Source organism: Tyto alba, unplaced genomic scaffold, assembly GCF_018691265.1.
Source record: "Tyto alba isolate M040663 unplaced genomic scaffold, T.alba_DEE_v4.0 Super-Scaffold_1000006, whole genome shotgun sequence".
In the NCBI taxonomy this organism is placed as follows: Eukaryota; Metazoa; Chordata; class Aves; order Strigiformes; family Tytonidae; genus Tyto; species Tyto alba.
In genome coordinates this window covers 28836013-28850819 of record NW_024881272.1, presented here as the reverse complement: position 1 = coordinate 28850819, position 14807 = coordinate 28836013, and the positions used below count along the sequence as shown (strand labels likewise).

The 14807-nt window shown below is 40.3% G+C and overlaps 1 protein-coding gene across 2 annotated transcripts in view; it reads left to right on the top strand.

The window, feature by feature from the left end:
- CC2D1B (coiled-coil and C2 domain containing 1B) overlaps nucleotides 1–14807 on the top strand; it is a 35172-nt gene that overhangs the window by 8955 nt on the left and 11410 nt on the right. For both annotated transcript variants that reach the window (XM_042786382.1, XM_042786381.1), the window contains exons 5-19: nucleotides 103–222; nucleotides 1330–1467; nucleotides 3489–3762; nucleotides 4230–4354; nucleotides 4517–4592; nucleotides 5753–5863; nucleotides 6190–6320; nucleotides 6596–6668; nucleotides 8832–8944; nucleotides 9781–9973; nucleotides 12251–12423; nucleotides 13069–13194; nucleotides 13714–13772; nucleotides 14034–14150; nucleotides 14650–14723. In XM_042786382.1, the coding sequence (XP_042642316.1) occupies nucleotides 103–222; nucleotides 1330–1467; nucleotides 3489–3762; nucleotides 4230–4354; nucleotides 4517–4592; nucleotides 5753–5863; nucleotides 6190–6320; nucleotides 6596–6668; nucleotides 8832–8944; nucleotides 9781–9973; nucleotides 12251–12423; nucleotides 13069–13194; nucleotides 13714–13772; nucleotides 14034–14150; nucleotides 14650–14723 (1903 nt within the window). The remainder of the gene's footprint in view (nucleotides 1–102; nucleotides 223–1329; nucleotides 1468–3488; nucleotides 3763–4229; nucleotides 4355–4516; nucleotides 4593–5752; nucleotides 5864–6189; nucleotides 6321–6595; nucleotides 6669–8831; nucleotides 8945–9780; nucleotides 9974–12250; nucleotides 12424–13068; nucleotides 13195–13713; nucleotides 13773–14033; nucleotides 14151–14649; nucleotides 14724–14807) is intronic.

Sequence of the window (14807 nt, the reverse complement as noted above, 5' to 3'; positions counted from 1 at the left end):
TCTGATTGGTTCAGGGTCCATCCAAAGGTTTTGGAGCTTGAGACTTGATTTTATTTTGTCTTTTGAGGAAAAACCTTTTGTTGGCTTTTACTTTTACTTTAGGCAGAATTGCAAGAAGTTCTGGGGGTGGAAGATGAGACAGAAAGCTGTGAGGATGAAACAATAGCAATGGAGCCATCCACAGCTGAACCAGAGAATGAGCAACCTGAACTGCAACCACAGGTAGGAAAGAGCTTCGTGTTCCTGACAGTTTTGCTGAATCTCTGTTGTCATGCAGCTTACATGGGGGTCACAGACAAGGATCTAGAGAGGTCTTCCTGTCTTCCAAGGAAGGAAAAACTACACTATTGCTGTTTTCTCTGTGGAAACCAATGCAGTAGTGATGTAGATGAATTTTTTTGCTTTGTTCAGAGAATGACTTTTAATGTTAGCATAGAATTGAGGAGGTAGACAGTTGGAATCAAGCATGCCTTGTCCCTTATTATACATAGGAGCATGCAGACAGCAGTTCAGGCTTCCAGAGTTCATATCTTCCCCCTCAGAGTATTGAGCAATGCGCCGAAATTGTGAATTTGTTATAACTCAGCATCTTTGACATCTTTGTGGAATTTTTCTCAGTAGCATTGACTTTCTCTGCTTAATTTGTCAATCCTCATGCGGTTAAATCCTTTATTCAGTTACTGCCATGTTTCTGTTGTGTGCTACAGTTTCCAGGGCCCTTGTGCGTTGGTCCCATTAATAAATGGTTCTGAGAGTGTTTCTATAGAGATAATGGCAATAATTACATCAGTAGCCATCTGAAAGGCTTCTGTAGCTGCGGAGTGTTTGTAAGCAGCTACTCATAACTTTGCTTAGGCTGCTTTTGTCACTGAACTAATTCCAGGCTGTAGGAGGAGTAAAAAGATCTCTTGTAGTAAAACCAAGCTGAACAAGCCTGGAAGGGAGTAAACTAGCATGTTTTAAAAATAAGAAGTCAAGATTTGTGCCAAAATACTTATTCACACTCTCTGTTTTGTGGCGTTTGAGAGGCTTCACTGTTTTCTTCACCTACTTCCTAACCACATGGCTCCAATTACCCTGTGACTGTGAGTTTTCTAAATGTCTCCACCCATTTTTCTCTATTACGCCTTTGAGAGAAAGCCCAGAGGTGGATCCAGGGACCGTTAGCGTAGTACAAGCACTCCTCTGTTTTACAGACAGTTTCGTCCTTGCGCTCTTGATTAACAGGCATGTGTGTAGAAGAGGAGTATTTGTTTTTCAGTGCTGTGGGAAAACTTGTGTAGTTGGATGAAATAAGTTTTCTTGATTTGTTTTATTATCTTTTCTGAGACCACCTCACTTCCTGCTGTTACCAGTGAGCTGCAACAGACAATAGAGAAGAGAATTGCTAACTACAGGGCAGCAATTTCTAACGCAAAGGAGTCAGGTGAGAGTGCCAAAATACGCCGATACGGAAGAGGCCTTAAGGTAAGTTGGATTCATCAAGTATGCGAATGAGGGGGAGGCAAAGACAATTCTCTAAGGTGTAGTTCAAAGTCTTTCCAGATGTGTGAATTTGTTGAAAGGGGAGAGAAATTTTAACATGCCGCCTTGAGTTACTTTAAAAACACTTCTTGTTACTTACTACCAATCTGATGTAGCAAAATACACAGATAAAGTGTGACTTCAAATCCCTTTTGTGCATCAGCTTTGTTTCTGTTCAGTGTGGCTAGTGGTAGCTGGAGGCAGGGTTTGTTGTAAATGCTGATGTTAAATCCACTCATCTGGGTCTGAATTTGACCTGTGATGATTGTTCAGCGTTACCTTAAAGCAAAGTTTTGGAGCTTTCCTAGCACATATACCTTCCAGTTCATCACTAATGCCTTCCCTTAGGTACTAACCTTCCACTGAGTTCTGTGAGACAAAGGAAGGCGATACCTCTCCCTGAGTGTGTTGGCTGTGCTTGAAAAGGAATAGAAGAGGATTTTTCATGAAGGCAATTAAAAATTGCAGCAAGGAGTGGTTTCGTCAGCTTTGCATCTTTTCAGCCAGGTGGCGTGCTTGTAGTTAGTTGGTAGTGCTCGGTGATTACTGCTGTACAGAGTGCCTTTATTTCCATTTGCTTTCATCTGGTCTCCTGCATCACCTCAGACAGCAGCCAGCTCTGCCTTGTTGAGCAAAGCTTTATAGATCAGCACTGTCCGCTGAGGGAAGAAAGTCATGTCTCAGTACCTACCAGGTATCGTAGGGTACAAAGGGAACAACTGAGGCCAAACCCAGGGGAGGAAATGCACAAGAATGGAGATGTCTGTATGTGTTCACTGCCTCCTAGCTCGGAAAGGAGTGTACATGAAACCACCTGACCTTTCAGAGAGCAGGAAGGGCAGACAAACCAGCTAATTTCATCCAATAACAAAGTTTAGTGTACTGTTTGCCATTTCCTTTATTTGTCAAGGTAGGAAGTTTCCCTGTGTCTAAGCAGTGTAACTAAGGATAATAGACTAGATCTCACTTAACAGCTCACAGTTCCTTAATTAGCAAAATGATATGCCAACAAATGGTGTACAGTTATCTCTTGTACTTAGTTCTCGGAACTGTGAACTTTAATCTCAGTGCTTAATTCCATTTCCAGGCAGTCTGTCATCCCACACATGGAGAAGAGAGAGCTGTGTGTGGGTTGCTGTACTGGTCTGAACCCCAATCTCATATGCAGTCAGTCCAAAGTATCTCTACCTCTGTTGCTTGATAACTCAGTGCCATGGCTGACCAAAAATAGCAATGATTCTGGTAGTGATGAGATTTGGTGGTGGTTGTTTTTCTGTGCTTCCATTTCAGTTTCTGTGGAAGATGAAAGAAGTAAAACTTCTGTTTTGGCTTAAAGTGCATGGTGGTCTTTTGTCTCAACTTTGAATTTAAAAAACCCTAAAATTGCTAAAGAAAGTAATATTTGTGGTGGAGGAAGGGTTTTTAAAAAATGAGCAGCAGTTAACCCATGTTACAGATGGTGAGAGCTTCTTGCCATAGTTCACCAGCTGAAGCTCCATTTCCTTTGTTAGTACTTAATGGTTTTTCTCATCACATAAAATAGGTATGCAGATCCTTCTTTCCCTAAATCCACGTAGGCAGTGACATTTCAGAGTAGGGTATTTTACTTTGTTTTAGACATAAAATCTGTGTACTGTTGGTATAAATGACTTGCTTGGTGACTTTCTGTGACAAAGCTGAGTGGACCATATCAGCTATCCAATAATTCTAGGTGTTGAAGTACTTGCAATTATGTAGTTTGGGTAACAAGTCCTTTGCGTTGTGTTACTCTGATAATTGGATACCTTTCACTAGTGCCAAAGTTGGCCTTGCAGAAAAATAGGGAGCTAAAGGGCAGCAGTCTGTAGTGGTGTGTGTAATAGATCCCATCACGTATAAGAGAATGAATTTGTATGTTAATGATTTTATGCTACTAATATGTTTGATGAAAATGCCAGTTGACTTTGCTGTTCCATCTCTGACAGACACTGGAGACCATGCTGGCTGCAGTGAAGGAAGGCAAAAAAATCAATGAGGAAGAAATGCCACCTCCTGTTGCAACAGGAAAGAGTTCTTCTCAATTATCTCAAGCCACAGAAGCGGAGCTAGAGAATTCAGGAGATTCAGTCAGTGTCCTACCAGAAAATAAAGCTAAGTCTGCTGCAGATGATGAGCAGAAGACCGCTCATGAGGCAGTGCAGCATCTGGAATTAGAGTCTCTGCAGGGTCATGCTGCTTCTAACCCTACTGTGGAAACAGGTACCATGATCTGAGAGGATAAGCAGTTGCAACACTATTTTAATGCTACATTTTTCTTGATACTTGTACTGTATTGCAAAGCACTACTTATGTTGGAACTTCCCTGCTGAATGTTTCAGACAGTTGTCAGTAGAATCAGTTATTGTTACAAGCTCTTATATGCACTATATCAGTATCTTTCAACTTTTCCTGTACCTCAGTTTCTTTAGCATTGTGACATGTGGAATTCCAAGTTTTAAAGAGTTTTGAGATAATGACTAAAACAATTTTTTTTTTTTTTAAATTGGGAAATGTGGGATTGTTATGTCTGGTAAGACTTCTAGAGACTGGATGAAAAAGGAATTTTGTAAGATGGCTGTGTGATTCAAAGCAAAAGAGGAAAAATGCAGGTTTGGATAGGTAGACATAGCAAGGGATGCACATCTTGCATGCTCTGTGTAAGTCTCAGCATCGTTTCATTCTTACAGATCTCCAGAACAGCAGCACAAGAGCAATACTACTTATGAGACAGAAGGAGTATAAATTAGCTGCTCTAAAAGCCAAGCAGCAAGGGGACCTGGAGAAAGCAAAGGAATACATGAAAGCAGGCAAGGTATGTGCACCAGAATTCCTGGATGCTAAACATCCCCTATGCTGTACCCACAGGCATTGAGTGCCAAATATTCATTGTGGCAGCTAGCAAGTCTAGGATGTAATAAAATTAAGCTTCTGTTTTCTTCTTTTTTTTTTTTTTTTTTTTTTTTTTCTGCATTAGAAATTTAATGTGGTCTTGGAAGCTTTAGAGAGTGGGCAGCCAATAGACCTCCAGAATATGCCTCCATCTCCTCAGGGTAAGGCTGGTCTTACACAAACCCTTGTAGAAGTCTCTCTGTGCTGTAATGGAATGAATGTTGCATTTCATTATAAAACTACAAGAAGAACTGAAGATCACTTAGGTCTGAGCCTTACTGCATATTCAAATTCTAATCAAGACCAATGGAGAAAAATGATGCATCATTATTTATATTGAAGTTACTCTCTGAATTACAAGTTCTAGTAGGTATTGATGTCTAATATTCCTATTTTTATAAATTTAGATAATAGCAGCAAGTATTTGAAGGGGAAGGGAAAGAAGGGTAATGGCATTTTCTTAAAGTTTACTGCAATGTTTGATGGTGTTTCAACTCAAGTTCACAACATTCAGTTTAAGAGATTAACAGACAGATTGCAGTGCAGTAAAGTCTAAAGCTTAAAACAAGTTACCAGTAGTAAAGATACTTCTATCCTTGTAAGAGAGATTTTTTTTAAGAAAATAGATCTAGTATCACCAACAACAATTAATATATGGTCTGTGCAACTCAGTGTTTTAAACAATTTACTTTAGTAGATAATTTTATTCTTAGAAACAAAATGACTACATTTATTTCAATAAACCATGAGATTTATGACTTCTTAATTTATAAGCTGATCACCAAATGGCATTAGAGAGAAACTTCACCCATGATATAATATTGCCTTAAAAAGTGCAAGATTTTTGCAGCAGATATTTTTGTAGTTCTCTGAAATAACCACTGTTATACAATGCCAGAAACTTGGGTGACTGAATAGATGGTATTACTTGCTTCCCTTTTTCAGCACATCTTTTGTTACTAGGATATTTTAGTCAATTAGCAAGCTTGTTCACTCTTTCCATCTGCCAAGATACCAAGTTATATTTTGGGGAGAGAATTCTTAGAATACTTGAACTGGTTTTACTTGTTTTTTTTCTTTTTTTTTTTTATCCCCCTCAAGCAGCACTAACCTAAATTAAATCATCATTTGAGATTTTCTATTATAAAGCATTTTCTCTGAATAACAGGAACCTTAGACTTATCTAGCCATGCAGATACTGTTTTGAAGCCAGAAGTTTTCAGGAATATGATGTGATCAAATTGATGGTCTTCTGAGTAGCATGAGTTGATTTGCTGTTTATGGAATTTGCTGTGAAATTTCTACTTTCCTTGCTTTGCAGATCTTGACAGCCTAGGAAATGTACAAGATGCATCCAAGCAGAAGGTGCCAGTTCCAGTGGGAAGTTCCCAGGATCTTACAGCACCTGAACCTCAGACTCAAGAAACTTCAGGTAGGACTTTTGGATTTCTCTACCAAGCCATAAAAATAGCACTGCTGGAAGGCACTTTAAGGTCTGCCTTATCCCACTGAACTGCAGCAAGATTGAGTAAACCTAGCTAATGTTACTGAATACTCTTTACTGCTGATCCCATCTGTACTTTTGTTCTGAATCAGTAATGGAAGTAAAAGTTAATAACTTCCTTTGGAAGAACTATCTTCATAATAAGACTTTGCAATGATGTTTTTGTCTCTATAGAAGGTAAGGAAGCAAAAAGGCAGCTCATATGTTTTGAAATATGAATCATATGGCATTTTCATTGTCTCTCTTATTTCAAGCTCCCCTGCAGCATCCAAAAACAGTGCTGGAAGCGTTGCAGCAAAGGCTTGAGAAATACAAGTCAGCAGCAGCACAGGCTAAAGCGAGTGGGGATGACCGGAAAGGCAGGATGCATGAGAGGATAGCCAAGGTAAAACAAAAGGGTAGCAACCTGCTTGCATCCAGCAAAGCAATTTGAATTAGTTCTCTTGCTACTGGCATTTAAAGGCTGAAATAATTTGTGTTTTGTTCATCTGTTGGAAAAAAGCTCCAGTAGGGAAGCTCTAAAGCACTGGGAAATAAAGACAATGCACATACTATAGCAAAATACTGTGTATTCTGCAACTTTTATGCTGGTTAAATACAGATGATTGCTGATTTATAGTCAACTCCATTTTATGTCTTACTGAGTGCCTTTGATTACAGCAATACCAGGATGCCATAAGAGCCCATAAAGCAGGGAGAAAAGTTAATTTTTCTGAGCTACCTGTTCCTCCTGGTAAGTGTTAATATAAAATTTCCTAATACCAACTTTTGTATATCTACTGGACTCTGAAGGAAGTGTCCAGATACTGCTTCCTCATCCTGTGGAACAGCTCCTCTTTTCTTCCTGAGTAGGCTGGCCTTGCTGTTTGACTATATTGTGAAACTGCCTGTTAATATGCCCAGACTTTCATGTTGGTGAATATTCCTGACTATTGACGGCCTGTTTGACAGCATAGAAACTTAAAACTGTTGCTATTTGAAAAGTTAAACAACTTAACCATTGGCATGTGCTGAAAATGTTACCTGTCTGTCCTTTGTGCCAGCCCTTTTAGGAAAGGGTAAACTTGGGATATATTGGCTTCCTAGTTTACTGAAAGGAGATTTTTGAAATGGAAAAAATTAGCCTGATGTCCCCCATTCTGTTGATTCCCAGCAGGAGCCTCAGAACTCTATATTTATTTAGTCATCCTCTTGTAACACCTGACAAGTCAGATCAGTATTGCAGTGCTCATGTAGGCTAGTAAAAGTAGCCTACAGAGACAAAGCAAATCATGCCCATGGTCACACTGGAACAGTGACAGAGACATAAATGGTACCTGCTTCTTGAGAAACTCTTGTGTCCTTTTTGGTTCTTCAGAATGTATAGTGCTGCGTCTGTAAAAGTTTGGGCAAGGTCATCTATGAATGTTCCACCTCTGGTTTGCATGATACTGTTTCTCCTCTAGGAAGCATCATTCCCTTTATCTTGTGCCTGACATGTTCTTCTGAAAAGATACACTTAGCATTGCAAAGTGGTGCCTAGATTAGATTTTTTAAATTAGAAAGGGACACGGACCTTGTGGTTTTTTTGTTACTCTCAAATGTGGCAACAGCAAGCACTGTAGTTAGTAGTAGAAGTAGTCAGTGCCAGCTCTATCAGGTCGTGTACTGCTTTGTAGGTTCCTTGCTTTGACACTGTCCCTGAAAAGCAGTCAGATTAGCATCCCTTGTTCTAGAATGTGATCTATTTCTTGGTAAATATCAGTTTCTGTAAGAGTGAGGCACTCCATATTTACACCTCAGAAAATACAGATAACTACTTAATTTCCTTACATGCTAGCTGCATGGTTTTCAACCATCATTTAGAGGCCATATGGTTTACACTGAAGACAATCATCTGAAGTCACTGAAACCAGCAATGAGATTATAATGGACTGGCAGTGAGCTTCATTGCATCTGGATGATAAGTACCAGCCTTGACCTCCTTGGAGACAGAAATGCTGCTGAATAATGGATCAAATGTCATGCGGGGGCAGCAGCATAGGATTCTGTGTTCTGCTTACCTGCATACCTTAAACTTGTTCTGTCCCTGCAGCAGCCATCTCTAGGTTTAGAAACAGTTTACTCATTATTTCTTGGCACTTCTAATGAGACTGGCAACAGGAATACTTGCTACATATTAATGAGATAAATCTTACTAACAGACTTTTTATAATATAGTGGTTCTGGATCTCTGTTGGTTGAAGCTGACACTGAACTGGTAGTGTGGAAGTGAGAGTCTACCTTCCATCACCAAGCCTGTCTCCAATCCTTAAAAGAATAATAAAATAATTAAAAATACTATTATTCATATACTTCATGTTTAACTACTGCAATTCTGCCTTAATTTGCAACTTCTGCATTGCAGTAGATTTTCAGCAGAGACTTGCTGTGTTATCCAGATGTCAGTGATCTATTGTTTATTACTCTATGGGGTAGCATGGCTTTTTTGCTGGACTGTGTACCAACTAAGGTGAGGCAGCAACTTTTTGTACAATTTGCTGTCCTTTTTTGTAAAGGAGAGAAACTAAATTCTTTGCTGGTTTTGGGAGCATCACTGTTACCAAAGTCTGGAGTTTGTGAGGTTCCTTGGCTGCCTGCCAGTTGCTCAGCTTAGAAAACTATACTCAGTTATTGCATCATTTTAGGATTATCCCTTTAAGCCTGGATATCTGTGAGAGATCTGATCTTAAGCCTACCAGTCAGACTTTATCTAGCAAGGCTTTGCGGCCTTGGCCTCAGTCTAGTTATTCTGAATTCTGAGATTCATTAGATAATAGATACTGGGATAGAAATAGCTTTACAGAAAAGAAGAAATATGGAAGACAGAACATAGGTTTTATGCAGCTCTTCACTTCTATATTCCTTTCCTCCTCAGGATTTCCCCCTCTTCCTGGTGTTGCAGCAACGGATGGTGACAGCACAATCGCTGCTGTTCTGGAAAGTGCCAGCAAGCTGGCAAACATGGAGGAGAATGATGAAGAGGAGGAGGTTAGTATTTCTTAGTAGGATGTATAAGGGTTAAAATACTATCTCTTGTGGTATGCAGAGGTGAGGCCCTTGGATTTCCAGTCAAACAAGGTTACTGAGACGAAGTACATTTCCCAGAAGTCTGAAAAGTCCAGAATCTCAGTAGTGATTTCAGTTTGCACTATAGTGTAGGGGAGAGAGATGAGGTGTTATTACAGTCAGCACCTACAGAGTCTGTGAGTCCAGAGTTTGGCTCTTTTGTAACTGTCTTGTATGTGGGTTTTATTTTCAAAGCAAACACTTCAGATCCTGGCCACCCCTTTGCATTGTTCTAAAGTACTTAAATCTGTACTTTCATCATGCATCTCAGTAGCTCCTATGTTTGTGCTTTCCCACGATGTTCAACACACAGTGCTGTTTGTGGTTTTATGTTCAACACATAATGCAACACCAGCCTTTAGACTTTGGTTTGATTTCTTTATCTCTCTGGATTTGGTTGCTGAATATTTGTGCTTTCAACTGGAGTGGCTTTTAATGGAGAGAATCCTGGATGATGGTTTTTCTGCATGCATCTGCATTTTTTGAAATCACTGCCGTGTTGAACATTCCTTTTGTCCCTTCTGTAGTGGGGGTTTCATGCTTGCATAGGTCAACTACCTACTGGCATGGCATGGCTCATAAACCTCCAGAAGTTAAAATTTTCTGTCTGGAATGTTATGCTCCCCTCAAAAGTGATACCAGAAGGCTGATACAGTGATAACCATGGTTGATGATGCTTGAGAGGCTGTCCTCAACTCTGGAATGAATTTTTTTTTTTTTTGTATGCATTTAATGTGAAATTCTTTTTGTTATGCTAGAATGAACCTCTGACACAGGCTCCAGTAGCCAAGAAGCCTGCTCAGCTGCCTGGAAAGCCAACTCAAGTTGTAAAGCCAATTACAGTGCCATCTGCTGTAGCTGAGGAGGAGAGCTCTCTTGAGCATGTGAAACGAGCTACATCACCCTCCGCCCTGGACAAGGCAGAGTCAGTGGATCATCTCCCTCCAGCTGGTAAAGTGAAGGGATCATCATTCCCAGTGATCCATGTTCAAGTCATTTGCACTAGTTTGGTTTAATACCTTGGTGAAGACTTCTTTTCGTTATATTTTAGATATGAGCCTGTGAATGTGTGACATAGATTTCCTCTGACAGGAACCTCAATTTATGTGTTTGCTGGAGGGCAGATCCAGACCAACCATGCAGCTCTATTTCACAGAGGCAGCATGTGTAATTATAAGGGTGATTGGGTTTTTAATTAATTTTGATGTAACAAGTGTATCAATTCATGATGTTTAACTCTGCTCACAGTTGAACTCTACATATACTCTCATTAAAGTGAATGGCTTGCCAGTGTGAATTATTCATTGATCTAGTGCAGCTCCCTACATCAAACAGTGGTTTCTGCCTAGTGCTTCATCCAAGGATCTCAAACTGGTGTATAGACAGTAGTTCCTCAATATCTAGTTCTCCAGTTGCTAAGGTCACTAAACAGTAGTTATGTACAAGATTAATTGTACAGACTGTAGGGGACAGTGACCACCTCACAGTATGATTTGGGCATGTACCAGCAGTGTTCATGCTCTGGCTGATTCCGTTGTTATGCCTTGACTGTAATCCCATCCTCCTTCTTCCATTCTGCCCTGGGTAGTTCCCACAGGACAAAGCAGAACTGCCTAGTTGGCTGATGCAAGTTCTTTTGCAGAGTGCAAAGGCATTTCACGGTGCTACTCTGATTAGCTTATAACTTCTCTCTAGAAAATTCCATGACTTGTTTTATAAAGACCGCTAAACCATAGTAGTTGTCCATTTTGGCTTTGAAAAATCTATGAATCCTCAGGTGTTTTTTTTTGCAATTTTAGCTGACACGTTAATCTCTTGAGTGAATTGCACTAGACTTATGCTGTGAAGGAATTGATAATGCCTGGTCTCTAGTGTTACAGTAATCTCTCCTGGGTATTTCAGTTATTTTAAAATAAGACCAATAGGTACAAAAAGAACCTGGACAGATTCATACTGACATGATTTTCAAAACAAAATGTCGGTACTTCACTACTGTAAAGCTATATTTCACTAGCCAAAGTGCATTCTTTGCTATGATTGAAATGTTACCTCCTTCCCCCCAGAATTAGGAAGTTCAGATTACATGCCCGTAGCTGATAAATCAACTGTAAAAACCTGTATTTTTCTTGTTGGAGAGCGCAAGGCATAGGGAGGTGTGGGAGTGAAGTGGACCAGTTGCACTTAAGGCCTATACTGGGAAAGTCAAGGAGCCGACATCAGTTTGATTAATGGCTTTCCTTAGTCCACTCTCCACAGATTTTCTTTGAAAATACCTGTGCTGTGTGTGAGCCTCACAGAGCACGCTGTGGGTTGTGTCTCAGTGGAATGTGGGGTAGCTACCTTGTATAATTAGCTTGGTTTTGGCTGATTGGGCAAATTGCTCACAGGAGCTGGACAGTGGGCTCTTTTGCAAGGATGGGAATAAGTCGATCATCATCTGACAGCAGTGAACCTAGTGTGAGAGTCATTGGTATATTTATTTGCTGGGACAGGCACCTCTTGCAAATGTTCAGCTTGTGTAATCATGAATAGAGTGCAGTGGTGAATACAGTACGAGTATCTTTGGAAATGGCTGTAATCAGCTCATTCTGTACCATTTCCTAGGCGAGGTATAAGAAGAGGCAGGATGTGCTGACCTGGTACAACATAAAGCAATCTCCTCTGGCTGATGTAGCTGTCCTTACTGTTTTCAGAAGGAAAGAGGAGACCCAAGAATTAATAATGAACTAAGATGAATTACAGGGAATTACAAATAAGCAGAGGTGATATGTCTGAATGTGCTTGCACATTGGTTCATGTGGGTTTTTTCCTGACAGATAAGGGGAGAAGGAAGAAATGAATACAGAAGATGCTCATAATATTTGCTGTCTTTTAGAAGTTAATATGTCAGGCTGAACGTTTGAATTCAGCTTCTGCTTTGGACTGATCAGCTGTATTGGAGTCTGTCTCCTGCTTGCATATAAGGGCCTGTTATTACTGTTGTGACACTTGTGAAGTGCTGTGAGGTTTTTTGATGAAGGATGCCACAAGAGAAGGAAGTCTGGTATTTTTTCTGATACTTTAAACTGAAACTAGCCAAGTAATAATTAAATGCAGTAAAGAAGTGTCCTTATTTGATATCTGTACTTTTCCTGACCTTTTTACTGGCTGTAAACTGAACATGATAAACCTGTTCCAGGGGCATGGCAGTGTCAGATGAATGAGGGTTTTTATGCACTTGTTTTTCAGCTAGGGAACAGCTGGAGTTTCTGGAGAACAGAAAGAAGCAATACATGAAGGCAGCCGTCAAAGCAAAGAAGGAAAATAACCTTGAACAGGCTAAGATGTATCTCAGAACAGCTAAGAGCTTTGACGTAAAGATTGAGCAAGCAAAATGTGGCAAACCCGTTGATATTTCCAAGGTTAGTAGGACTGTTACTATTCTGCTTTGCTTCATATTCTTGGACATCTAAATGCTTACTTCAAACAGTGAATGATTTAATACATATTTCTTGACACAAGTTGGTTTGCTCAAGTGACAATCTGGATGATACTGAGCCCTGAAATTCCCCTATATTTTAGGTTTTGATTCATTTTGTTTCCTATGCTGCTCCTTCTGTGTGCCAGAGTTTGAGGAAAATTTGGTCTCCATGAACCGTTTGCTCCGTGATTTCCAAAGGCACACCTAAACCACGCAGCTTGGAAGTGTTCCCTGGGCTTAGGGTGTGACTACATCTCTTAGCTGTGTCCTAACTCCATTTTGGGGTGAGGATTGGGTGCATGTGATACAGTGATGCCATGGTCTCTCTTGGTATTTGGGTGGATAGGGAAACCAAACTTCACTGTAATAGCTCTTGTGACCTGAATAATCAGAGAACTAGGCCTGTAAGACATTTTGCAGGGTTTTATGACTTAAGCAGTGGTGTAAGTAGTGGTTGGGTTGGAATTGCCTTGAGAAGGAAAACAACCCATCTGCCTTTACTGACCTTTCCATGCATTCTGACTGCTTTTTGTCTACTTCATTTTTTCCTATAAGGGCTCTGAAATGTGGTGTTCTTGTGTTGCAGCTGCCGTCACCCCCTACAGACGATGAGGGTGATTTTATCTTCATACACCATGAAGATGTTAGACTGTCTCAGAAGGCAGAGGAAGTGTATGCACAGCTCATAAAATTGCTGAAGGACCAACATGAGGTGACCATTTTATCTTTTTTAGAAATATGTTGGGGATTTTTTTACATTTCTCTGGGTTTTAGTACTGTTATAATCCCATAATTGTTTCTGTGGGTTCTTTTGTTTTTCTTTTAAAATACTTTTGATTTTCTGTGTCCTAAAGTGGAAAATGTTCAGAGTTGGATTCTCTACTCGTTGAAATCAGAGGGTGTGCTTAGAGGCTTGGGACTGTCAAACTATTGCTATTAAATATGAGCACTCACGTTTGAAAACAGTACCCAAATGATTAAGACTAGCCCTTGTGTGAACCTCATATCTAGAAATTAAGTGATTAAAACCTAATAGGGCAGAACAGCTCAAACAAATGCTGTGCTCAGCTTTGGGTTTAAAGGACTGGGGAGGTGCATGTTTTTGGGTGACTTGGGAAAACTTGGCTGTTGTTAGATTGTCATCAGCTTCAGAACTCTCTGCAAGTCATGAATTTGTGTGTAAGGATCACTGACTGCATCTGTATTTGTTTGGCTTTGTTTTTGTTGACAGAGGTGCTTGCAGTATTCCAAGCAATTCATGCATCTGGGAAATGTAGCAGAAACGACTCGGTAAGACCCACTGCCTGCTGTTAATCATCCCACAATGTGGTCATTTCAGGCTTGAGTCTGCCTGACCCCCCTAAAAATGATCGGGATTCAGGTTGGTAAACTCATTATGTGGAAGGGTCAGTAACTATGAGGCCTGCATCTCCAAGTTGCTCTCAGTCCTCTGGTCTGAGACTTACTCTGTGGCTTGTATCTGGCAGAATGTTCTGTTTGATGTTCCAGTGTTTGTGTAGCTTTTCTATTGTTGCTTTGCCTGTTCTGTAGGTTTGAGAAACTGGCACAAGGTTGTAAAAAGGACATGGACATCCTACAGCTTGCACGAGCACAAGGAATGGATCCTCCAAGCCATCACTTTGAGGAAAGAACCTTTAAAATGATAAGGTGTGGAAAAACAAAGGGATTTCTCAGGCAGGCTGGAATGAGCTTTGTTGTTTCTAGCTCTTGTTTAGGGAATTGTGGTCTTCAGCAAACACGGGTGGCACCTAGGGTTAGGCTCAGCATTCCTGAAAGGACACTTGTGACAACTTAAATACAAAAAAGTTGTTCTCTAACTTCTCTTCTGTGCACTTTTGTTTCCAAAATATCTTCAGCCTTATCTCTTATATTTTGCTACTTCAGCCACTCTTCCATGCTCTGTATTTCTCCCTCAATCCTGTTGCCTTGGGGCTTCCTTCGTGGCATTTTTCGCTATACCTCAGAGACGTTTTCATCTTGGTTTTCGCTCTTTCCTTGCTCTTTCATGCTTTGTGAAGATGATCTATGTAGGAGTGCACTGCTGAAAAAGGTCTCACAAATAGCAGTGGCATCCTGGTTTGGCAGTGGATCAGCTGGTGGTTGGCTACTGAGATAAATACACTTTTTTGTCTTTATTTTTTCACAGGATATTTTCTGAGCTCAACAGCACAGAAATGCACCTTCTTATTGTCAGAGGAATAAATCTACCAGCTCCACCAGGTATGTACTCAACAGGGTGTATGGGCTTTTTCCTCTGAGTGGGCAAGGAAAGTAGTGGGAATAAGATTTTTCTACCTTGAAGAC